The sequence below is a fragment of the Notolepis coatsorum genome (assembly GCF_963971535.1).
Source record: "Notolepis coatsorum genome assembly, chromosome: 15".
NCBI classification, from domain to species: domain Eukaryota; kingdom Metazoa; phylum Chordata; class Actinopteri; order Aulopiformes; family Paralepididae; genus Notolepis; species Notolepis coatsorum.
The window spans coordinates 92,513,514-92,539,989 of NC_140179.1; the positions used below are offsets into that span (position 1 = coordinate 92,513,514).

The 26,476-nt window shown below is 44.0% G+C and overlaps 1 protein-coding gene across 2 annotated transcripts; it reads left to right on the plus strand.

The window, feature by feature from the left end:
* The first annotated feature begins 999 nt into the window (after positions 1-999).
* On the plus strand, positions 1,000-25,287 carry LOC311241425 (TRPM8 channel-associated factor homolog). 2 transcript variants are annotated; one of them, XM_084330245.1, is made up of 12 exons: positions 1,000-1,127; positions 2,332-2,998; positions 4,901-5,114; positions 6,707-7,004; positions 7,161-7,459; positions 8,791-8,965; positions 10,357-10,451; positions 13,059-13,272; positions 15,698-15,928; positions 17,070-17,293; positions 21,543-21,656; positions 24,556-25,287. In XM_084330245.1, the coding sequence occupies exons 2-12, from the start codon at positions 2,352-2,354 to the stop codon at positions 24,799-24,801; spliced, it is 2,757 nt and encodes a 918-aa protein (XP_084186371.1). In that variant the 5' UTR covers positions 1,000-1,127; positions 2,332-2,351; the 3' UTR covers positions 24,802-25,287. The 2 variants fall into 2 exon arrangements, with proteins under 2 accessions (XP_084186371.1, XP_084186370.1); XM_084330244.1 differs by having other exon boundaries at positions 1,022-1,123.
* The last annotated feature ends 1,189 nt before the right edge of the window (positions 25,288-26,476 follow it).

Below are 26,476 nucleotides of genomic sequence, written 5' to 3' on the forward strand. Positions count from 1 at the left end.
AGGTGTATAAGTAAGTATAGAGGGGTTATATGCAGGTGTATAAGTAAGTATAGAGGGGTTATATGCAGGTGTATAAGTAAGTATAGAGGGGTTATATGCAGGTGTATAGGTAAGTATAGAGGGGTTTTATGCAGGTGTATAAGTAAGTATATAGAGGGGTTATGTGCAGGTATATTGAGACATTATGTCACTTTAGATTGATCGCCAGTGAATTTATTCAAAATTCCCATCTTTATTTAAAAGGCAAAACTGTAGTTTCAAGGTGAACTCTAACTCTATCAGTTGGACCTTATCTTCATAAGACAAGTATCACACAGGTCAACAGTGGTCCTCATTCTCACTTTAGGTTCTTAGTCTCTGTCCATTCTCTCTCCGCTCAGGGCAGCCTGGCTGACTACAAACAGGAACTCCAAACCTCTTGTGGCCGAGCACCTCGAGTGGAGGACCAGCCCTGAAGCAGCACCTCCTCTCACGGTCTCTGGCCCTAAAGCTAAGCAGCCCAGACCAACATGGAGGACCAGCCCTGAAGCAGCACCTCCTCTCATGGTCTCTGGACCTAAAGCTAAGCAGCCCAGACCAACATGGTGGACCAGCCCTGAAGCAGCACCTCCTCTCATGGTCTCTGGACCTACAGCCAAGCAGCCCAGACCAACATGGAGGACCAGCCCTGCAACTATGCCTGTCACGCAATAGAGATCAAGGAACCAGACGAGACAACCGCAAGAAACACAGACAAGCCCTATAGAAACCAAGCTATATCAACCAGCCTGTCTTATTATGACCTATATGTAATCTTGTGACATTTCATATCTAGTCCTATCTAATTGTCACTTGGATCTGGCTGTCAGTCAAACTAAGCTGTCTAGCATTACTACCTGGCAATCATTCTGTCACATTATGTTACAGACAGAAAAACCCTGCCCTCCTAAAAGATTTGGAAACGTATAAAAGCCCTATGGTTAGAACTAGAGGACATGTGTGTATCTGGCACTGTGTTGTATCACACACACTTGGACCTTGTGCTTCAGCTTTTTGAAGACTAATTTTCTGTCCGATCTTTTTGATCAACTTTGTATTATTTGTCTCATAAATCCTCAGAAGCCTTTCTTTGACTCCTTCCTCGGTATGTGAGTATTCTGCTCCAACACCTATGATGTAGTTATATCTCAAACAGGTTCAATTGGTGTTTTGCCTACAAGGTTATTCTTAATACGTTACTACTGTAGATAAGAAATGGACTTGGATATGATTTAGATAAGAATGCACCATAGCTGCTAGTAGTCACTAGATAACCAAAAATAACTAAAATGGTTACTTTTATACCTGAATAAGAATGACTTATCACTTTATGACTTTTCTGTTTTCTGTTTCTGTTATTGTATCTTTTGTTGTTTTTGTTTTGTTGTTCCCCCTATTACTTTGTAACAGGATTAGAGGGTATCTAACAAACACAATTATGATTTACTTTGGTTTTTCATTTCAATGCATTTAAAAAAAAAAAAAAAAAAAAAAAAAAATGGAAATTGTATTTTATACATGTACTGTATATACATCATGGTTTCTTCCTTTCCTAAAAATGTCTATGCGAACCCGAGGGGCTGGGAAGGGGGTTAAGAAGTGACCTGGGCTGTCTTGCAGCGACAGGACCGCCAGATCAGAGGAAGAGACTGTCACAACTACTGTACCAGCAGGCAGGCTACACAGTACACTATACTGACGGACAATCTATATACTGAAAAGACACTTCTTTATGCCACTGTGGGAATTCATATGAACTGCTGATGTGAATGTCTCTTTCCTCTGAACTTGTTTTTCTTAAAAAAAAAAAAAAAAAAAAAAGATAAAATAAAAAGTTGGTCACAAAAACAAAAAGAATGACTTATCACTGGGTCTCTAGTGCAAACTATGTAGTTTTAAACTGCAAATTAAAAGTAACTATGGTTATCTTTATACAGAAGAACAAACTATTTTAGCAGCACTTTGGTAGGTATACCAAAATAAGTAGATTGTCATTGTAATTGTAATCACCAGGTCACTAAATGTAACACAAAGATAAGGGGTTCAGGGTTGAACCACGTTGATCTCAGGAGGCAGTAAGGAAGAGAGCAGGCCTCCACACTGAATGTTCTCCCTGTCGGACCCCTGAAGGAGGCCTATCCTAATAGAAACCATATTCCGTTTGTCTTTGTCTTTATTTGGTATCTATTTGGACCAAGGTCACTCTAGACTTTACTCCACCCTAAGGTGACAGATTAACTCTACATCCCTACATCCTACATCCTTACATTGTCCTTGTCTCTTCCATCCTGCCTCCACACTCTCCACTTGCAGAGTCTCACTCCACCACTATCATGTCTGCCACTCCTGCTCCATCCTACCATGAGGAGGCCTACAGCTCCTTGATGAAAGGCCTGACAGAGCTGGACATTCAGGGCTCCGCTGTCCCCTGTCCCTTGGTCCTGATTGGAGATGACGCCTTCCCTCTAGCCATGAACACCCAAGGCCAGGTTCTGATGGCAGCCTCCCGGTATGGCCGTGGAAGGATAGTGGTCCTGGGCCATGAGGTGTACCTGACTACCTTCCCTGCCCTGGTAGAGAATGCCCTCACCTGGCTGAGGGGGTCTGGATCAGACAACCTGCTGGTGGGGGTCCACCAGAACTCCAGGTCAGTGGCTCAGAACCTCAGCAGATCCAGCTTCCAAGCCAAAGAGGTGGGGGGCTTCCATGAGAAGCTGGGGGTCGGAGTGTACGTGACTGATGCCTCCAGCGTTGGCAAGTATGCTAAGGGCCTTGTGGAGTATCTGAAGGCTGGAGGAGGCGTGCTGATAGCTGGCCAGGCGTGGAACTGGGCTGCGCTGAACCCTAAGGAGAATGTACTCCAGAGCTTCCCAGGGAACAAGGTGTCCAGTGTGGCAGGCATCTACTACACAGATCACTACGGGAAGGTGGAGTGTCTCCCCGTCACCACTCAGATCCCATCTTCCTGCCTGGCCGTGGCGTGAGTTTATACATTTATACACACTTATACACACTTATGCACACTTATGTGTGAAGCACATGGGGGTATCTACTCGTGTCTTCACATTTTAACGTTTTTCAAAGACGATCAGGGCAGAAGGAGATCGAAGTCTTAGCCATTGGTGTATATCTTAATAAAGGAACAAGATGGGGCTCCAGTCAGGTTAATGTGAGGACTACACAATATGACAATACTTTCCTCAGTCTACTTGGTATTTTCTATGTGTAGCCTCTCTCTGACTGTCATTCTAGTTCTCATCGTTTTATAAATGTTCAGGTGGTGAGCTTTATTTTACTACAAATAATTTGCAACCTGATTCAGGGTCAGTTGACCCTCTACTTTCTATTCATCAAACTACTTTTTAGGTCCATATACTGTAAATTGTCATGGTTTAAATTAGTGTTGTTATGTTTTAGTAAGTATAGTATCAGATTGATATATCCTCCAGAATATCCTCTTTTTGAGGAAATACAACAAATCAATACTATACTCAGAAAAAAATATGTATTTATTTTTGTATATTAGTGATTATTGGTGTTGTTACTGTGATCTACTGAAGGGAGGTCATAGTTTATTCCATAGTACCACTACATCACTGGTTCCATTATTTATTCATTGTTGTAAGTCAGTACTTTATGAACAAATAATATAGACCCTTGAGGGTCCAGCCAAGTACAGGGACTATTGCTCAGTGACTAACAGGTGCCTCTAGGTGGCAACGTGGGCCACATGTCCTACTGGACTAGGCTCTCTGGCGCGATTTTTTCTCGTAGCCGCAGTTTGCGGAGACGCTCTCTGATTGGCCACTGACGTTTCTGGTCATGTGACATGTGCGCCCAATCGCGTGACGCCTTTGTCTTTGCCCATTTCCGCCTCGAACAGCATGCAAACTACCTAACGCCTAGTTTATCACTGGTTAAGCTAACCAACTCTTTCGAAGTTGGTTAAGGTTAGAGTTTGGAATCAGGGCTGGTGTTCTATCGCCCTGCTCTAAGACAAACTCTAACCTTAACCAACTTCGAAAGAGTGCCTAAGCTTAACCGGTGAAAGAAACAGGCGTCACACGATTGGCCACACATGTCACACGACCAGAAACGTCAGTGGCCAATCAGAGAGCGTCTCCGCAAACTGCGGCTACGAAGAAAAATCACGCGGCTCTCTGGGCCCATATTCATAGCAGGACTAACCTCGTTCACAGTTTTATCTCCTCCGTGAGATAAAGACTGGTAAAGCACTACGGCCGAAAGTGTGTATGGGGTAGAATTTCCCCATACACACTGTCGGCAAACAAGCTAGAACGTCCCGGTCATGTAGTAAATTCTTCAGGCAAAGCCGTTGCAGTGCACTTCACACGTTTCTATAATTGTTTTGTCGAAACCGGAAAGCCTGTAGCCGGTACTTCCTGTACTTCCGTTTGCACACTTTAGGAGGAATGGCTTTACCAGCCTATAGCAGGACTGTCTTTAAAAAATGCATTCTGGTAAACAATGTGGCAAACCTCCAGTGAACAAATGTACTTTTTTAAAGGGATGAATTACCCAATTACTGGATGGAGACTCATTTAAGGGACACACACAAACTCTTGAGTAACAAAATAATAATATGAAAACTAAAACTATTGACTACTACTGACTATTAACTCACATTGAAATGTAATGAGCAGTGGGACATAAATATACATAACATCCCGTTATATAAAACTGAAAATAACTAGAAAATGTATCTAAAGAGACAAATCATGTTTTTCTGTGTATATAACAAACCCTTTCATGGTCAATGTTATGGTAGGTTAACATGCCAAATTAATTATTTACACCAAGAGGCACCTTACACAGGAATATTGGCCCACTTATCTATCTTGTCCTCCATCTCTCCTTCTAGAATGGGAAAGGATTTCAAGGACGACTTAGAGTTGCTGGTCCGGGGTGTGTCGGAGTTTGATATCAGTGACTCATGGTGTTCAGAGATTCTGGTCCATGGCCCGCTGGCCTTCCCCATCGCTACCACCTCCGACAGACAGGCCTTTGTGGCCGGGGCGTACTACGGACAGGGCAGAGTCCTTGTGATCTCACACGAGGGCTTCCTGGGAAATAAGGTGTGTGGTGTAAATAACTTCAAACGGTATACAGCCGGTTTCCACTTGACAACAGAAACAAACACAAGCCAAGTGTTCTAGAACTGACTCCAGTTGATTTCCTGTCAGTTGTTGTCACTACAAACAGGAAATCAACTGTCGGTTCAGCTGTTGCCTAGCAACACATGAAACATTCCACTGAAATGGTCAAGGTCAAGCATAATGCATATCATGTACTCGACTTCCCATGTCGAGACCACAAACTCACGAGTTCCATTTGAAGGCAGCATCTGTCTCAGCATGGTAATGGAGGCCTTGCATGGATTGTTTGTGACGTTCTCTTTCTTCCAACATGGCTGCCTGTAACATAGCAGCCATTGTTCTGTACATGGCAATGGAAGAGACACTGGTTGCTATATGTGCAAAGCAATGGTTGCTATATGTGTTGATATATGAGAAATAGATAATATTTTCTGGACCCTGTAAACAAGTCGTGGTACTTTTCCAGTGTTTTACCTGCTCTACCACTGCACAGAAATGAGGTATTTTCTTTTGAAAGTGGTTACCAATGGTTCCAGGCAGCCATATTGGAAGAGAGATGACTACACAAACGTTCCATCAAGGTCTCTATTTGATCACTTGCTATGCTTGTATTATATCTTTTCAACCTGTATCTCATGCACACTTTCACACTAGTCAGTATCTCTGTATCTCTATTCACCACCTAAATCCTACACCTGGTGATGCATCACGGGCCACATTCATAGTTTGTTGATGATAACAATGATATTGAATGTAAAATAATGTTTATTTTCAACCTTTATAGTGGAAATAATTTATTCACAAATGCAAATGAACTAAAAGAAAGTCATTTCAAAATATAAATCATAGGGCGGCCGGGTAGCGCAGCGGACTGAGGTCTGTCTACCACTGCAGAGACAGTGGGATCGAATCCAACTGCCAGCGGTACCTCCGGCTTGTCGGTCGTCCGTTCTGACATGATTGGCAGTGTCAGTGGGTGGGAAGCCGGTGTGGGTGGGTCCTGGTTGTTGTAAACAGCGACTCCTACAGTTCGGTCGGGGCGCCTGCACAGCGAGGGAAGGATCTGGGAGAGGTAGTGTGACCTTCCACACGTTACACTCCCCCAGTGAGAGTCCGCGCTGCCAGGTGAAAAGAAGTGGTGGGCTGGCTACACATGTGTCGGAGGAAGCATGTGATAGTCTCCGCCCTCCCAGACCGACGGTAGAGGGGGGGGGGGGGGGGGGTAAGTGCACAACGACCTGGAAGGGGATTGGGAATTGGCATAACGGACTAACATTGGGATGGGAGAAAAACGGAAAAAGGAGGGGAAAAAAGATAATACAAAAAAATATATATATATAAATCATACACTATATTGAAACTTTACATGGACTGAAGAACAGTGAGGGAAACCAGACAAGTGGACACCTCAGTGTTTGGTGCTGCTACTCAGCCTGTGACTGCATAATCAGGCGTAGGATTTGGGGGGTGAATAGAGCACATCTCAGAGACAGTACTGACATGCATGAAAGTGTATCAGCATGTCATACTATGATACATTTTAATACTATCTGATAAACTGTCCTCTCCAGGAGCTGCAGACATTTTGGAACAACGCCATTCAATGGTTGGACCAGGGACGTAAGGGGGTGGTTGGTGTTTTACCAGCGCTAGGCGGTGCCCACTCCTTGTTCAGCGAAGCAGGACTGAAGTGTGAGAAGACAGACTTCAGAAAGGACTTGAGTGTATATGTCTGTATGTCATACTCTGACGCACATAAGGAAGAGATCCAGGCCTTTGTGGCTGAAGGAGGAGGTCTTATAGTAGGAGGGCATGCATGGCACTGGTCATATAGTTACCATGGGGACAACGCACTGACTGACTACCCAGGTAAGACCCAGGTACCATACACTACGCCAAATCAGACCACAACCCACTAAACCATTTTGCAAGTAATTGATCAAACGCTCCTTACCGCCTATTTATTGTGCACTCTACCATACATGCATCTGCTCAATAAATCACTTATTTTCAACTGTGTTCCAGGGAACCACATTCTGAACAAGATGGGTCTGAGCATCATGGGGAATACAGCGACACCAGGCTGCTACAAGGCCCCTGTCCCTGGCAGGACCTGTGAGGATGGCTACCTCTTCCGCCACCTGCTGCAAAGGTTCGCCGGTCATGTGAACCGGGGGGAGGAGCTTACCAAGCATGAAGAGGAGTGTTGCAAGAAGCTGGGCACGGACTGTGTCAGCTACCTGCAGATGAAGGCTTATGATTCTTCATCATATACACTGGTCCTGTCCGCCCTCACGGACGTATCGAAGAAGGCATTCCCACAGGTGGGCAGGGGATGACAGTCCAGTGTTGCAGTGGTGTGTGTGTTTTTTAGGCATTCTATTTTAAATCACTTGCGTCCCAGTTGGAGGTGGGGATCACCAGACAACTCCTGATACAGTAATATCACAATACTCGATGCAATAATATTGTGATTCTTAATGTTTTGCAATGCCTTAAAGGCACTAACTAATGTTTTAGAAGTTCTGAAATGAGTTCCGTGCAGACTCAACCACATATCCTAACACACGTTGTTACGCACCCCAGTAAGGGGACGCAACACAAGGCCACATTATAAACACAGCAACACAGAGATCAAGGAGGACTACCAGTGGCACCAAATGAAATACAAAAGGAAATGAAATCCCACCCCCCCTTACAGGCGCTGATGCCAAAAAGTACAGGTGGGTGGTGCTCACTCTAAAGCTGGTGTCTTTAACATCAGGTCACCTACGTGATGCACAATGTAGACCCAGGGTATCTTCCTGTCCGCATCAATGTCCCTGTGTGCGAAACAAAAGATTAATACACAAGAAAAACAATCACCATAGGCTGGGTGACAAACAAATATATACAGGTTATGGGATAAACAGAAATGTACAACAGGCAGGAACACAAAAGGTACAATACTATAGAAAATGGCAAAGAACCAGAGCCTTGACCAGCTCTCACACAAAAATTTGCTCCCACAGAGCTTTGACTAGCTCTGACACAAATGTATCCCAAAGAGCCACGGCTCTATACCACCAAAATGAGAGCTCTACCACCAACAGCACCAGATATAATTACCACCACAGACACCGACAGAGCTCTGGCTAACACTGCACACAATGGGATATATGAAGGGAGAGAGAAAGGTTGATTGCTGACAAGCCCCAGCTGTCGCTGCTGCTGGAGTGAGATGGTGATTGACCAGCTGCTGCTGGAACTGAGAGACCCTGAGAGATAGATATGTTACACAGGAGGGAGACAAAAAACAACAAAACAACCTGCCTACATACATAACACATTATATATATATACAAGGACAGAGTCCGTAACACACGTTATGTAGTAGTTGAGTCTACAAGTGTAAACTCAAAATATGTACAGCTGTGATTGGAAGATCATTGTAAGTGGTTGAGTCTAAACTGCCCTCATTTAAAATCATCAAAAACCACTGTAACCCTCCCTCCCCCTACTAATCCCAGTTCAGCTCTAGACTAGTCATGATGTACAGAGTGTCCATTCTTCTCAATAGTACCAACAGACAGAAGTTTACGTAACCACGGACACTTCTTCTAATGCCAACATGCCTACTCATTCTCTCTGTGATGTCCTCTTGTCTTACACCCAGGTGTGTCCCACTTGCCCGGTGACGAGTCCTCAGGACCACTTGCTCCTCCGTGTGGGAACAGAGGTGTACAAAGTGTGTCCAGACCCCGAAGCCCTCCTACCTTACCTCATCAAGGACATTCCTGAGATGCCCGCTGTCTATAACAGCACGGTCAATATTAATGTCAACACAGCAGGTAAGACCTCATTATTCCCCATGAAGACAAGAGGGAGACCTGGATATACTCTATATATACATACAAACAGACATATGTGGTTGAGTCTACATGGACCTCATTTCAAATCGAAAAACCTAGACAGTGCATTTAAATTTGATCTATATATATTACAGACACATGTACAACAGGACATTAGTAAGCAAAATGAGCCATTACTCAAAGCAAATCCCAATATTTAATGGTGTCCAACCATTATAAATAAATATACAGTATATATACATACTGTATTTAATTTTTTTTTTTACAATTCGTTTATAATAATTATTATAATAATTAGTCGCGTTAATATGCATTGCACATTTGCTAACTTTTACATATAATGCAAATGCTGCTACTATAAAACTGGTAGCTCACAGCAAGCAATCTGATTTGTTCATAACTGTGGTATAATATCCATATACCACGGTTATGATATATGATTCCTTTACACAAGTCAGAATCATTCATTTACAGAATGAAAGGTTGTCCCAAGAGCATGTTAAATATCTACATACAGTAGTGGCGGTCGGATGGCGTAGCGGAGATTGCGCTCGTCACCAATGCAAGAGGCTGCAGTCTCGACTCCCGGAGTCAGCATTGCCCTGCGGCTTGGGCCGATCGTCATACTAACTCGTTTGGCTGAGTTAGCGGGAGGGAAGTCGAGGGTGGTAATCTGGCATTGTGGACAGCGACGCCTACAGGTCAGGTCTGGGCGCCTGTTCAGCGAAAGGCAGGAAATGGTGAAGGCAGCGTGACCTCCCACGCGTTATGCTTCACCAATGAGAGTCCTCGCTGCCAGGTGAGAAGAGAGCCACTGGCTGTCTCCACATGTGTCGGAGGAAGCATGTGGTGGACTTCAGGGTTCCCTTGTACCGACCAGTAGGAGGAACATCCGCACAACAACCAGGTAGGGGAGGGGGGGAATTGGCATAACGACTAAATTGGGATGGGGAGAAAAATAGAAAATCAGGCGGAGAAAAAGAGGATACAAAAAATATATATATATATCTACATAGTGCCTTCAGTTCAGCTGTGACAAGAACCCTCCCTTTTGAAACCAGACATTCAGAATTGCAGCCACAATCGCCATAGTTAATATAATAATAATAATGTGAATGTGCGTGTGCTACCGAAAGTTGAGCCTAAAATATGTTTTTGACAAAAATGTCAAAGGTATGTTTGATATGCTATTGTTTGTTGTGTGTGTGTGTGTGTGTGTGTGTGTGTGTGTGTGTGTGTGTGTGTGTGTGTGTGTGTGTGTGTGTGTGTGTGTGTGTGTGTGTGTGTGTGTGTGTGTGTGTGTGTGTGTGTGTGTGTGTGTGTGTGTGTGTGTGTGTGTGTGTGTGTGTGTGTGTGTGTGTGTGTGTCAGAACAAGAGGAGTGGATCAGCACAGGTCTCTATCTCTCACCTGGTCTGCAGACCACCATGACGATGCCACCTGAGATGGTCAATAACGGATGGAAGGTACATGATAACATGTTATTTACTGAGGTTTTCCACTCATTATAAGGGATGGAAGGTACACGATAACATGTTATTTACTGAGGTGTTCCACTCATTATAAGGGATGGAAGGTACATGATAACATGTTATTTACTGAGGTGTTCCACTCATTATAAGGGATGGAAGGTACATGATAACATGTTATTTACTGAGGTTTTCCACTCATTATAAGGGATGGAAGGTACATGATAACATGTTATTTACTGAGGTGTTCCACTCATTATAAGGGATGGAAGGTACATGATAACATGTTATTTACTGAGGTTTTCCACTCATTATAAGGGATGGAAGGTACATTGTCCCACTCATTCTCAACAATGTTCCAGAATAGGTCCCTCATCTCCCAGTATAGGTCCCTCATCTCCCAGTATAGGTTCCTCATCTCCCAGTATCAACCTTCTTCAGTGAGGATGTTGAGGCTGAGTCACTTCCTGTATATACTTTTACAGCAGGTTATTCTATGACCCCAGATGTCAGTCATAGACCCAGACCCAATAGGAACGTGTTTACATGTTGACGTATTGACGGAGACCGGAAGTAATTTATACTAACGGAGTTTGAATAACAAATAGTAACAGATTATTGACGGTTCTGCTGGTCTACAGATGTTTCCTGTAAGTTGATAGTTGAGAGTGATGATGTTTCAATCAGTCCTACGGCTAGTTTTTGATGGCGAACATGATGGTGGTGCATAGGAGTGTGTTGCACCAATGGAGCTCATAACATAAACATTTATTTTGTATCTGGATAATAATATTAATATCTATGTAATGAAAACATCTGTGTCCATCTCATTATCTCTGCTTTCCCAAATTCATGTTTGGGATTCGGGCTCATCCCTAAATACCCACGGACACAGGGTTCAACGTTGTATGAATGTTTTCGAGGAATCCTTTTGGTTGCCCCAAACAATAGCTTAGTTCACACCTAACTAAGTGAGAGGCCAGGGGCTCTACTTAAGATCATTGGGTCTCATTCTCCAACATTTTCCAAAGACTTCTCTTAGGACAACCATCTTGGAACCGACTGAGACAGAATCGAGAACAAGTTCACTCTGATTTCCCAACGCGTGGGGAAGATGTCTTAAGTGGGTCAAACGATCACAGCTGGGATGCCGGCGATGAGGAATGTCACTATGAACGCGCGTTCCCGTCTAGGTCATTTGCATACAAGACACGCCTCCGAGAACTCCTTATAAGCCAGGTTCTGTGCTGTTTGCAAATGAAATCACAAAAAGTCGAGAGTTTAGACACACCTGTCCAGCTCATTAAATGCAATGTAACCTAGGGCTGGGCGATATGACCAAAAACGTTATTGCGATAAAATTATAAAATTATTTTCATATAATTCGATATCGATAATTATCGTCGATATAATGTCTGTCAAGTTTAATTAACTTCTTATGCTGCTGCGAATGTCTCGAGTCGAGTTGATGTCGTCATCAGTTCGCGCACGTTAGCAGTTAGCCGACAAGCGGAATATCTCATGACAATGTAATAAATATGACACTAAAATACTCTCTTCCGCCACAATATATTGAAACGACGTCCACTGTATACCCCACACTACTATAAACGTGGCCTCAGAATTCATGCCACACACATACTCGGCACGTAAATATATAAAACATCGCCGTGCAAGCTAGTTATCCTAGCCAGCCTGTTGTTTCTAAGCAAATGTCTCGAGTCGAGTTGATGTCGTCATCAGTCCGCGCACGTTAGCAGTTAGCCGACAAGCGGAGTATCTCATGAGACAATGTAATAAATATGACACTAAAATACTCTGTTCCGCCCAATTCATTGCAACAACGTCCACCGTATACCCCACACTACTATAACAGTTACCCTCAGAATTCAAAACACACACCAACTCGGCAGGTAACCTGTGAAATAGCGCCGTGCAAGCTAATTAGCCATAGCCAGCCTCGTTTCCGAGCGGAGTATTTCATGACAATTTACTAAAAAATTACGCTAAAATACTCTGTTCCGCCCAATTCATTGCAACGACGTCCACCGTATACCCCACACTACTATAACAGTTACCCTCAGAATTCAAAACACACACCAACTCGGCAGGTAACCTGTGAAATAGCGCCGTGCAAGCTAATTAGCCATAGCCAGCCTTGAGTCCTAAACCAAAACAGTAGCGCATCTGGAGCTGTGGTGCGTAAGCACGTCATCACGTAACGTTGGTTGTTGTTAGTGAGTGTGTTGAGCCGAGGCTGAGCGGAGCCAAACTTGGAAAATCGATATATCGAAACTTTGCGACCACGTTTCATGTTTATTTCGAGGAAATAATTTATCGTGATATTTATCGTTATCGTTTTATCGCCCAGCCCTAATGCAACCTATGATATAATTGACGAGTCCAGATCCACCACAATGTCTTCACATTCCCTGCTGTATCTTATATCCTAAGAGCTTGTTTTACTGGCGGCCTTTGTGGAACTGATGACTCTGATTAGTGTGATTACTCTGTTTTGAGCTTCCAGGCACCAAGGACACCTCCATCATTCTGGGAAATGTCACAACTCACAAAGTAACGTAGTTCACTCTGTGTGTCGCTCAGGTCCAGATTGGCTGTCAGAGTGACAATCTTGAGAGGAAGGAAGAGCTGAAGAGGGCAGCGACTGTCGATGTGCGTTTTCCTGTCAATGCGGAAAAGGTGCAGGTGTCGAACATGTGGGGGGGCCTTATCTACCTGGTGGCTCCACCCAGAACACAGGTGGAGGGGTCAGAGGTCATGGTGGAGAAGGCCGTACGTGCACCATACTACAAGTCTGGTGAGTGGGTGTATGCATGCGGGTGTATGTGTTGGGTGAAGACTGTGTACGGGACAGTAATGTAGTGGATAGGATGTAGGCGATAAGGATGTAGTGGATAGGGATGAAGGGGATAAGGATGTAGGGGATAAGGATGTAGGGGATAAGGATGTAGGGGATAGGGATGTAGTGGATAGGGATGAAGGGGATAAGGATTTAGGGGATAAGGATGTAGGGGATAAGGATGTAGAATCTGGACTGTCCTTCCTAGGGTCAAAGTTGACCAGCAATCCCAGGCATACCTGTATTGATGTCACTTCCTGCCCACCTTGTATATAGCTACCATCTTTTCAAACTAATACTGCTAGCCATTAACACTGAAGAAGGAACACCTGTTCCGAAACATGTCTGTTGTATTTGGCTGCGATAAAAAATTGTCGAAACCGGAGAGTGCTGGTCCGGCTTCCTGCTTTTTTCTACTTAAATCTTCGGGATTGCAGCACCCAGTGTCAATTATTGAGAGCGCGGTCTAACTTGACCTTGAGGAATCTCACATAGTATCTTTGACCTTGACGAATATCACATCGTATATTTGACCTTGAAGAATCTCAGATTGTATTTTTGACCTTGAGGAATCTCACATAGTATATTTGACCTTGCCTTGCATTGGGGAAGGTTTGTTCACATGATCTGGGAGTATTGACCTGTTTAAATGTAGCACTCATATTATGTTCTTATTAGGGCTGTCAGTTTATCGCGTTAATTAGATTAATTAATTACACAGCAAATAATCGCGTTATGAAAATTAACTCAAAATTAATTACAAAAAAAAGTTTTTTTTTTTTTTTTATAATAATATTTTTTTTGTATCTCATTCATTCCATAAGCATGTAGAATACACATTTACAGATTTTTTTTTAATATGGTCCATTTGCATGTTCTTGGTATCTGATTCTAGGGACATCTATGAATCTCAGGGAATGTATTCCCAATTTCCCAGTGTCAGAAATACTGTGGGCTAGATCCACAAAGAATGGATTGCACAGTGCAAGTTGCACCCTTACTTACAATTCATTATGAATTGAAAATGGGGGACCCTGATGTAAACAAGACGAAAGTCTTACTCTGGTCTGCATTCCCTTAACAATTGTGTGTATTGAGCCGTACTGTATTGTACCCATTCTGCAATCTGTTAATAACATTTTCATTCAATCAATCAATCTGCGCTGTGATTGATTGAATGAACATTTTATTTTGAGTAAATTGTAATGAACCAAATGAGAATATCAATACATTTTTTTTTTTATCTTTGACTGTGAATAACACCATGCTCAAATTGACCAGACCTGAAAAATCTAAGCAAATTAATAGATGGAAGATGATTAAACAGAAGGTTTTGTAGATACAGTACTGAATTCTGCCATCCGGACACATGCAATTTGAAATACGATTATAGAATATAGAATATGAGGCATAAAATGGTAATGCGATTAAAATGCGATTAATTATATTAATTAATTACAAATCCTGTAATTAATTAGATTAATTTTTTTAATCGCCTGACAGCACTAGTTCTTATTAATGCATAATTCAGCACCTTCATTCTAGCTGTTGCCCTGTAATGATGATGACTGCTCAGTAACATCCCAGTGACTGCTCAGTAACATCCCAGTGACTGCTCAGTAACATCCCACTGTCTGCTCAGTAACATCCCACTGACTGCTCAGTAACATCCCACTGTCTGCTCAGTAACATCCCACTGTCTGCTCAGTAACATCCAACTGACTGCTCAGTAACATCCCACTGTCTGCTCAGTAACATCCCACTGACTGCTCAGTAACATCCAACTGACTGCTCAGTAACATCCCACTGTCTGCTCAGTAACATCCCACTGACTGCTCAGTAACATCCCAGTGACTGCTCAGTAACATCCCACTGACTGCTCAGTAACATCCCACTGACTGCTCAGTAACATCCCACTGACTGCTCAGTAACATCCCACTGACTGCTCAGTAACATCCCACTGACTGCTCAGTAACATCCCAGTGACTGCTCAGTAACATCAAAGTAACTGCTCAGAGGGACTGGTACCGGTACTTGAGAAACACTGATCAACAATAACAAAGGCAGATTTACAGCTGTACTTCTCCAGGCATGCCTACATTTCCCCAGTCAGCTGTAGGATATTTTCTCATTTCCCTACCTGGACATTCAATATTACGCTTATTATTATCTAAATCTAAGAGGCAATCACTATTTCTGGGCCTTGATAGTCTTCAGCGTGATTTATGTCCCTGTGTTTTGTACTAAAGTTAATGAACAAGTTTATGAATAACAGCATCGAATCCCTGTTTATTCCCCGAGTTATTTCCCCCCAAAAGAGCTCTGGTATCATCAGAATAGAGATGAATTATTGCTGAGACCTTGACCGCCTCTCTTTCTCCAGGTGTGACAACACCAGCTGATTGGTTGTCGCTGCGTACAGCCCCCTCCCCCTGGGCGGAGCTAGAGTTTGAGAATATCGTCCTTACCTTGCCTTCAAAAGAAGTCCGGGGTCTGGATCATCCTGATCAGCTTGCGGTACTTTGGGACGACGTCATGAAGGCCGTCTATGACCTGGCAGCCCATAAGTTCCAGCGCAAAGAGCGCATTGTTGCAGACGTCCAAATCTCCAATGGTGAGTCTTCATCTTTGTCCCTCCAGGGCTTGGTGATATCTGAAAAGATAATAGTACTATATCATGTGTAAAAGTAGTGATGTACGCCCCACAACGTTTTCACAGCAGAGTTTTAGTTTCTGAAAAATGTGCGACAAACAAAGCGGCAGCTTTGTTAGCAATGCTAGTCAATGGGGAATCAAAGCATTGCTGCCATTCTGTATCCATTAATTTCTACAATTGTAGGCTGCCAACTGCAAAAAACTATAATTCATTTAGAGGATTACATACTGTGGAAATGTAATAACTATAACAATAATAAACTTTATTTATATAGCACCTTTCATACATGAATTGCAGCCCAAAGTGCTTCGCAGCAGTGATGTGGACACAAAATAGACATAGGCATACAATTGGCATACAGTTGCCACAATTATAGACAGGCATAAAATGAGCAGAGAATTGACATTAAAATATTCATTAAATGAAAAGTCATAAGATATTCAGAGAAAATAAAATTGAGAAAATATTCTAATATTAAAATCTATAAAAAGGATTGTGATAGATGTTAAGATTTCCAACCCCAAGATGGCTTCCTGCACAGGTCCCCCCCACTCCAGGGTCTGAGGCCCCACTTGTACTGGGAACCGTGCAAAATAAAAGCAATGCATAAAGTGCAGACATAGAATGAGTAACAAACATGTAATATAACATGTTACTAATGGAATCTCTGGTCATATTAAGTAACGTTACCACTCAAAACTTTCTACGGTCATGTTTCTTTTGAATCGTGTCATAGTCTCATCTCTTCCAAACTGCGTAAATGTCTGATGCATTCAGATCTGAAAATAATATATGTTTTTTTTTGTTTTTTTTTAAATGAGCTCACTCTCACTCAAATAACTTTGATCTGGTTTGAACAGATCAAGTTGAGGTCCACTTGTAACCATATTTCTCTCTCTCTCTCTCTCTCTCTCTCTCTCTCTCTCTCTCTCTCTCACTCACTCACTCACTCACTCACTCACTCACTCACTCACTCACTCACTCACTCACTCACTCACTCACTCACTCACTCACTCACTCACTCACTCACTCACTCACTCACTCACTCACTCACTCACTCACTCACTCACTCACTCACTCACTCACTCACTCCTACCAGGTTGGCTGCATTCAGGCTACCCTATTATGATGCATTCCACCATAGCCAATGAGCTGGTCGACTTTGAGACGACCCGGCGCTCTGGCCAATGGGGCTTCTACCATGAGCTTGGACACAACCAACAGAGAGGCTGCTGGGAGTTCCAACCAAACACCACAGAGTGCACCTGCAACCTGTGGGCTCTGTATGTGAATGAAGAGGTGCTGGGGTTCCACGGTGCAAAGGTGGAGTAAAGCTGTACAACTGAAAACAGTCTGGAATACAGTTAATATCCTCTAGTTTAGCATCATACCACATGAAAACAGTCTGGAATACAGTTAATAGCCTCTAGTTTAGTATCATACCACATGAAAACAGTCTGGAATACAGTTAATATCCTCTAGTTTGGTATCATACCACATGAAAACAGTCTGGAATACAGTTAATAGCCTCTAGTTTGGTATCATACCACATGAAAACAGTCTGGAATACAGTTAATAGCCTCTAGTTTGGTATCATACCACATGAAAACAGTCTGGAATACAGTTAATATCCTCTAGTTTAGAATCATACCACATGAAAACAGTCTGGAATACAGTTAATATCCTCTAGTTTGGTATCATACCACATGAAAACAGTCTGGAATACAGTTAATATCCTCTAGTTTAGTATCATACCACATGAAAACAGTCTGGAATACAGTTAATAGCCTCTAGTTTGGTTTCATACCACATGAAAATGGGGTTTAATGGGGTTTTCAGATCATGTTCTACTTCTGTTTCCGATAGACCTGCGTGACCTTTTAAATGCATATAGCCATTTCTGAGATACAAATATTTTATTTCAGCATTATGCAGCATTACAATGTTTTCCAAGTCAATCAGTCAGTGCTTTCCAAGGTGGTTTTAAATTAAAGTGGTGTTTTCAGTCTATGCGGCGTGAGCAACACCCACACACTGTCATCACTTTCATTCAAAATTCATTCAATTCACTCTGGCTCTAGAGAACAACGTACATTTTATTTGACTAGCATTTAGCATCAATTTGAGACAAATGCAGCTTCCCCGTGGCTAGTTTCACAGAATCGGCAATACAACATATAACAGTGTAATTGTTATGGTTTGTAACCGACCCCAATCGCACAACACAAGACAGGTATGAGAGTAAGCCAAGAACTGGGCATTTATTGAATACAACAGAAAAGCGGCACTGTCCCTTTAAGGGAGAACACAAAATACTGGAAAACAAGAACTTGGGAAAATAGGCACTGTGCCTTTAAGGGGGAACACAAAACACTGGAAAACAAGAACTAGGGAAAAAGGGCAATGTGCCTTTAAGAGGCGAGCTGGCTAAGGGGAAGGCTAAGGGAAAGGCTAAAGGACAGGGCCAGGGCAAGGGACAGGGCAGGAAACAGGGGCACTGGAGAGGGGAACAGGAACAGAGGCCCGCGGGGGCGGGCTGGAGACAGGGACAGAGAAAACAGGGTTAAGGCCTTGGACAGGGCGAGGGACAGGGGCACTGAAGAGGGGAACCGGGAACAGAGGCCCGCGGGGGCGGGCTGGAGACAGGGACAGAGAAAACAGGGTTAAGGCCTTGGACAGGGCGAGGGACAGGGGCACTGGAGAGGGGAACCGGGAAGGGGCTAGCAGAGGGAAAGGGTAGCTGCCAGGGCACTGATAGCTACAGGGCCTATGCTAGCTGTACTGCTACATTAACATAGAGGCTGCGCTAGCTGCCGGAGCTAGGCTAGCAGACAGGGCTGGAACAGGGGCACTGGAGAGGGGAACAGGGAAGGGGCTAGCAGAGGGAAAGGGTAGCTGCCAGGGCACTGATAGCTACAGGGCCTATGCTAGCTGTACTGCTACATTAACATAGAGGCTGCGCTAGCTGCCGGAGCTGGCAGACAGGGCTGGACCAGCATGAGAGAACAAGCTAGCTGGAAGGACAGTCCTAGCTGTGGGGAACTGACCTTGCTAGCTGAAGGGGCAGTCCTAGCAGTGGAGAAAACTGACCTTGCTAGCTGAAGGGGCAGTCCTAGCAGTGGGAGAAAACTGACCTTGCTAGCTGAAGGGGCAGTCCTAGCAGTGGGAGAAAACTGACCTTGCTAGCTGAAGGGGCAGTCCTAGCAGTGGGAGAAAACTGACCTTGCTAGCTGAAGGGGCAGTCCTAGCAGTGGGAGAAAACTGACCTTGCTAGCTGAAGGGGCAGTCCTAGCAGTGGGGAAAACTGACCTTGCTAGCTGAAGGGGCAGTCCTAGCAGTGGGGAAACTGACCTTGCTAGCTGAAGGGGCAGTCCTAGCAGTGGGAGAAAACTGACCTTGCTAGCTGAAGGGGCAGTCCTAGCAGTGGGGAAACTGACCTTGCTAGCTGAAGGGGCAGTCCTAGCAGTGGGAGAAAACTGACCTTGCTAGCTGAAGGGGCAGTCCTAGCAGTGGGGAAAACTACACAAAAAGTGGAGGCCATGCAGAGGGACCGGGTTAGCTGCCTGGGCATGGCTAGCTACAGGGCCTATGCTAGCTGCAAGGGCTGCATTAACATAGAGGCTGTGCTAGCAGCCGGGGCTAAGCTAGCAGACTGGGGCCATGCTGGTAGTAGAGGCCTAGCAAGCTGCAGGGGAGCTAACGAGGCTAACAAGGAAGCTACAGGGGAGTCAACAGGCTAACAGGGGAGCTAACAGGGAAGCTAACAGGGGAGTCAACAGGGGAAACTAACAAGGGCTAACAGGGGAGCTAACAGGGGAGACTAACAGGCTAACAGGGGAGCTAACAGGGAAGCTAACAGGGGAGCTAACAAAGAAGCCAACAGGGGAGACTAGGGCCAGAGCTGCTTACAGGGATGGAGTAGGAGGGCGCAGGCTAGACGTCTGGAGTGGGGCGCGTCGGCTTGGAGAACGCGCCGGTTCGGAGAGCGCGCCGGCTCGGAGAGACACATCCTCCCGTAGAGAATTAGAGAGCGATGCGCGTCTGGAGTGGAGCGCGTCTGCAGAAGGAGCGCGTCTGCTATAGGAGCGCATCAGCGCGGAGTCTGGAGTGGTGCGCGTCTGCTTGGAGAACGCGCCGGTTCGGAGAGCGCATCTGGCGCGGGGTCTGGAGTGGTGCGCGTCTGCTTGGAGAACGCGCCGGTTCGGAGAGCGCATCTGGCGCGGGGTCTGGAGTAGTGCGCGTCTGCTTGGAGAACGCGCCGGTTCGGAGAGCGCATCTGGCGCGGGGTCTGGAGTGGTGCGCGTCTGCTTGGAGAACGCGCCGGTTCGGAGAGCGCATCGGGCGCGGGGTCTGGAGTGGTGCGCGTCTGCTTGGAGAACGCGCCGGTTCGGAGAGCGCATCTGGCGCGGGGTCTGGAGTGGTGCGCGTCTGCTTGGAGAACGCGCCGGTTCGGAGAGCGCATCTGGCGCGGGGTCTGGAGTGGAACACTGGAATACCTCCCGTAGAGAATTAGAGAGCGCAGTACTGTGTCCCACTCCAGGCAAACGGCGACAGGTGGCGAAGGCTTGCACCTCGTCTCACGCCGGAGATGAAACAGCATACAGACAGATAGGGAATCTCCCGTAGGAGCTTACAGATAGAGAATCTCCCGTAGGAGTTTGCAGAACGACCCGACGAGGACTGGGGGGGAGATCGAGCTATTTAAAGCCCACTGGGGCGCTAATTAGAACACACATCGGGTGCGAGATAGTAATTGATACTTGACTAGAAGTGTGTGTTCGGCACGGACCAATCAAACACATAATGACAGGTAGTCCAAGGGTGTGGGCTGCTGAAGAGCAGACGAGAGTAAAAGAACGCGAGGGTGGGGGCTGGAGAGGTGAGGAGACAGGGAATCAAAGGTCCAGGGAACAGGAATTAAAGGTCCAGGGAAGAGGCGAACCTCACAGTAATTTGCATAACAATGAACTTGAAACCCTTTCAGAGATGAGACAATGTTATTCATATAAATGAGACAGCACCCAGAATTTATCCCTGGGGGACACCTTTTGTAATGGATAGAAACGCTTACTGACCATTTATATACTAGATACTATATAAGTTATAACTACAGTAGTGGCTGAGATTAATAAACTCATGTTTTTATTCTGTCTAGAAGTAATCAGCCTTGCAACCACCTTTTAGGTTATAACCTTTCTAGGTAAGACAACAGTAGGTGTTGCACCCTGACCCATGTTTATTCACAGTAGGTGTTGAACCTTGACTCGTGTTTATTCACAATAGGTATTGACCCTTCCTTATTATTGTCTACTCTACCAGCTAGGGTCAGTATGGTTGTAATTGACCCCTGACCCTGGCTTATTCTTGTCTACTCTGCCAGCTAGGGTCAGTATGGTTGTAATTGACCTCTGACACTTGCTTATTCTTGTCTACTCTGCCAGCTATTGTCGTTTGCCCCCATTCACACCAGGATCGAGAGGACAGGGTTTGAGATAGGTCAATAGCATTAAGAGACATACTCACTCTGTCTTTATCCTTGTTACACGTGGTGAACGTGATGTGTGCAACACAGGCACATGGAGGCTTGAAGCCGGAGGAGAGGAAGAAACGAACAGAGGAGTATGTGAAGGGAGGCAAGAACCTTGACAGCTGGAGTGTGTGGACGGCCCTGGAGACCTACCTGCAGGTGATCAAAAGTTGTCCTACTGTACATTCTGAAGGGGAAGAAAAAGTAGGCTTTGTTCTACTGTATGGATAGAGGGATAGTTCAGATATTTTTAATCCTAGCTGTATACTATTGATTATGTTGATGGGGTCAAGCTTCTGTCTGTACAAGCGGACTGGAGCTCACTGAACTCTACTTTGTGTGCATTGTGCAGTACATTTCAGTTTCAGCTTCAATCAGCTTGACCCCATTGACTTTGCATTAGTTTGGCTAACTAGTCAGAACTTGTATGAGCATGGATCGTGCTGGGAAATAATTCTACCATCGACAACATCATTGGTGATGGTGAGTAGGAAATAGGGCTAGCGTTCCACCGATCAGAACTATCCCTTTAAGCTAAAGAACCAGGAATGGACCTTTAACAGTATGGGTCAGACCTATCTTTAACAGTATGGGTCAGACCTATCTTTAACAGTATGGGTCAGACCTATCTTTAACAGTATGGGTCAGACCTATCTTTAACAGTATGGGTCAGACCTATCTTTAACGGTATGGGTTGGACCTACCTTTAACGGTATGGGTTGGACCTACCTTTAACAGTATGGGTTGGACCTATCTTTAACAGTATGGGTCAGACCTACCTTTAACAGTATGGGTCAGATCTACCTTTAACAGTATGGGTCAGATCTACCTTTAACAGTATGGGTTGGACCTACCTTTAACAGTATGGGTTGGACCTATCTTTAACAGTATGGGTCAGACCTACCTTTAACAGTATGGGTCAGATCTACCTTTAACAGTATGGGTCAGATCTACCTTTAACAGTATGGGTCAGATCTACCTTTACAACCAGAACCTTCTTTTTGATTTTCTGTTTAAACTCAAGCAAGCTGGTGACTACGGTGTCCTGGTCAAACAGGCTTCAATCTCAACTAGCCAAAGCCAGTGTCTAGAAAGTGGTCAGATATAGTCAAATAGATGTTGACACCACAAAGACTATACTTTATACAAATAAACACTAAATGGACACAAATGAACAGCAACCCGGACTGATGTAAAAATTGGCTGGGGGGCGCGCATTATAAATGCAAATATCATATCATATCATATCAAGATGGTCCGTATGCAGTTTAGTTTACAGGGAGTTGTCCTTCTATTAGACATCTTGGTGTTAACGTCCTCCACTCAACCCAACCCACCAGAGCAAGAAGAGGAAAGTGGCTTATATGACATTATACAACGGCATGCAAATTTCTCGATTCTGATTGGCTGAAACAGTCCATTTACACGTCTTTATTGGCAACAATCCACGGTCCTGGGCTCAGGACCCGCCCACAACCGAATCACATAATCACTCCGCCGGCTCACTCCGGGAGAATGTTGATAGCGCCAGAATGTTGATAGCGCCATAACGACTAAATATGAAGCGATTCTGTCAAGGGGAATGTGTTAGTCCTTTAAACAATGTTGGATGATGTAATTGATGGGTCTTGAGTCAATCTAGAACAAAAGAAAAATCGCGGATTGATTGATTGATTGATTAATTGATTGATTTAAATTTCTACTTCCTTCCCACTGACTGCAGCGTTCACTCTCACACTGTCCGACGCTGGCGTACCCACAAACACACACACACACACACACACACACGCACACGCACGCACACACACACACACACACACACACACACACACACACACACACACACACACACACACACACTCCTGTCTGCAACAGCGGGGGAGTCAGACTGAGAGAGAAGCAGCGCTGTTTTAAGTGAGCATGGTCTATTGAATTGATTGATTGGTTGATTGCTAATTTTATTACTGTACCCCTGGTTTCCAACTGGTTAAGTTTAGGCTAAAAGAAATAAATAAAAAAATAGGGCGAAGAAAACGTTTTTTTTCCTATAGGGCAAAGAAAACGTTTTAATTTGTTTTACCTACTTTATATAGAAGCATCTAAGAATGAAGTTCTATGGAAAGTAGGTCTGCATTCCCTTAACAATTGTGTGTATTGAGCCGTACTGTATTGTACCCATTCTGCATCTGGTAATAAAATGTTCAATCAATCATTCCAATAATACACAGTTGGATGTGTTAGTTGGTTGGATGCACTTCAAGCTGCTTCCACATGAGGCAACTTCTCTCAATCATTCCAATAATACACAGTTGGATGTGTTAGTTTGGTTGGATGCACTTCAAGCTGCTTCCACATGGAGGCAACTTGTCTTTTTTGTAGTTGTGGGAACAACTTTTTCTGGCGGATGGTTTTTTCAATAAATCTTCGATTAATGTGTGTTTATTGTATAGAAATAAGGTTGGATGAATCTGGCAGTTGTATAAAAGCTTTACACCACTTGCAGTCGTGATTTGTGAACAATAAACCATGCCTAGGGGGGTCTAACGACCCTCGGCTGCGCCTCGGGCCTAACAACCACCCCTAGGCATGGTTTATTGTTCACAAACCACTCCTGCGCGTGATGTAATGCTTAATTAGGCCCACCACCAAAAACCTTAGTCAATATAGACCAACAAACACAACAGGACTGGACAATTACATTACTTTTAGATTAGTGGATTGTTAGTAGTAGCAGTGGTATAAGTCATATTGTATTAGTATTAGTAGTATAGTAGTATTAGTAATAGTAGTAGTAGTAGTAGTAGTAGTAGTAGTAGTAGTAGTAGTAGTAGTAGTAGTAGTAGTAGTAGTAGTAGTAGTAGTAGTAGTAGTAGTAGTAGTAGTAGTAGTAGTAGTAGTAGTAGTGGTGGTTTTGATAGTGGTGGTAATTTAACCTTTTCACAACAATAATATAATGTATTTATCATATATATGTGTAAACTTTGTCTAGGTCACAACAATAATAGTTAACAATACCTCTTACAAGTCTATCTCCCCCCCCCCCCCCCCCCCTTCACAGCTCAAGGAGGAGTTTGGCTGGGAGTCCTTTAAGAAGGTGTTTGCTGCCTACCGCAATATGACACGTGACATCCCCAATGACAACAAAGGCAAGATGAACCTGTACGCCGAGACCTTCTCCAAGGCTGTAGGGAGGAACCTGGTGGACTTCTTGAAGGCCTGGGGCTGGCCTATAGAGCCAGCTACTGAGGAGAACCTGTCCAGCCTGCCTGCCTGGGTGGACCACCCCATGGTCCAGTATAGATGAAGGAAGAGAGACAAGAGATAGATATACAGTATATACGGTAGAGACAACACTGGGCTTTTCGCAAATCCATCCCAGGGGATCCAAGTGGGACAGGGTTGATGGGGAATCTGTAACCACTAACTGTGTGAGATATATATGCCACCTACTAGGGTAACTGCATGTTCACATTCATATTACATTTTATTACAGGGTATAAAACAGGCATTAAATGCGGGATAGATAATCATATTGGCCTTTTTCTTTGGCTTTCTATGCAATTACACACAGTAACTTTGAAATCGTTTTTCATTACCCATTTTTCATAAGTTAAATTTTTTTTTATCTCACAAGGATACACCTGGAAATGGTGCCATTTATTAAAACATTACAATTCAAATGAGATCAAAGTACAATTTTAATGTGAATTTCTTGGTTGTTTGTGGTATTCTTCTTGGTATTTTTCTTGGTATTGTTCTTGCAAAATAAAAATAAAGGAATTGCAAAATTCTATTGTGTGTTTGGATTGAATAACCTCTTGAAAGATTCTACAAAGAGGGAATCATTACAGAGACTTATTCTCACACTTCTAATATAGTTTCTGTTGGGAAAGGGAGCATGGAAGCCTCTGTTAATAACATAACAATGCACCAGGGCCCTCATTCATCAACGTGTGCGTAGAATATGTTCTATTTTCACACGTAAGCACAGAATGTAGAATCAGTGTACGCACAGGAAAATCGGGATTCATCACACGTGCGTACGCAGGTTCTACGCACACCTGTCATGATGAATATGACTTTGATCCTACGTTTGAGCTCGTGCACTGTTTTAAGTATTTGCATACCAGAACCGCCCCGATTAACCATATACGGTAATGGTCTACCCCCATGAAATGTGGAAAAATGGACTAAGCCGAGGGAAGCGTGTTATGAGAACGGTGATGTCGGATATGATATCTATTAACCATTGCTGCCTGGGCAGCGCAAACACTAATAAAGACCGCGCTGGAATATGACTGCCTTTTCCCGTGTTGTTTGATTAATACCCAGGGATTAAAGTTCTCCTCAATTTTATTCCAAATCGCGATGGATCTTCCGTCAATTTTCTACCTGCTGCATATGATTTCTAGAGGCATACTACAATCTATTTTGATGTCAGTATTGGGTAGCCTATATAAACAATAATACGAGAGCATATACAAGAACAATGAATCTCACTGCATGTATGATGTAGCCTGCCTTTCAATACATGAACTTGAATTCCATCATGTTTGTGTGTGGGACTCACAAGGCTGTTGTCACAATGGGTGGTACCGGTACAGTAACAGTCCACACAATATCACGATGGACCATGCCATAGCCTATGTTCTATTAGGACATGATCTGTGACGACAAATGTTCTAGAATGTTTGATTAAGATATCATACTCTGACAGCATGCCTATGATCAACATAAACGCGAACTTGAATCCCATCATATACATAGTCTGTCCACTATCTGGTGTCATTGCAATGCATTTTCTATTCTTTCTTATACAGTAAAAAGGGGGAAGAACACTATATCGTGGGTGTTCATATGACTTGTATTCTGCTTACAGCTTTGAAATTCCACTTGTTTCGTTTAACGTAAAGCCTTTTAAATATAATCAAAACGTTCCCGTGTTTCTGCGGTCTGTGCGCAAAATAATAACGAGTTGA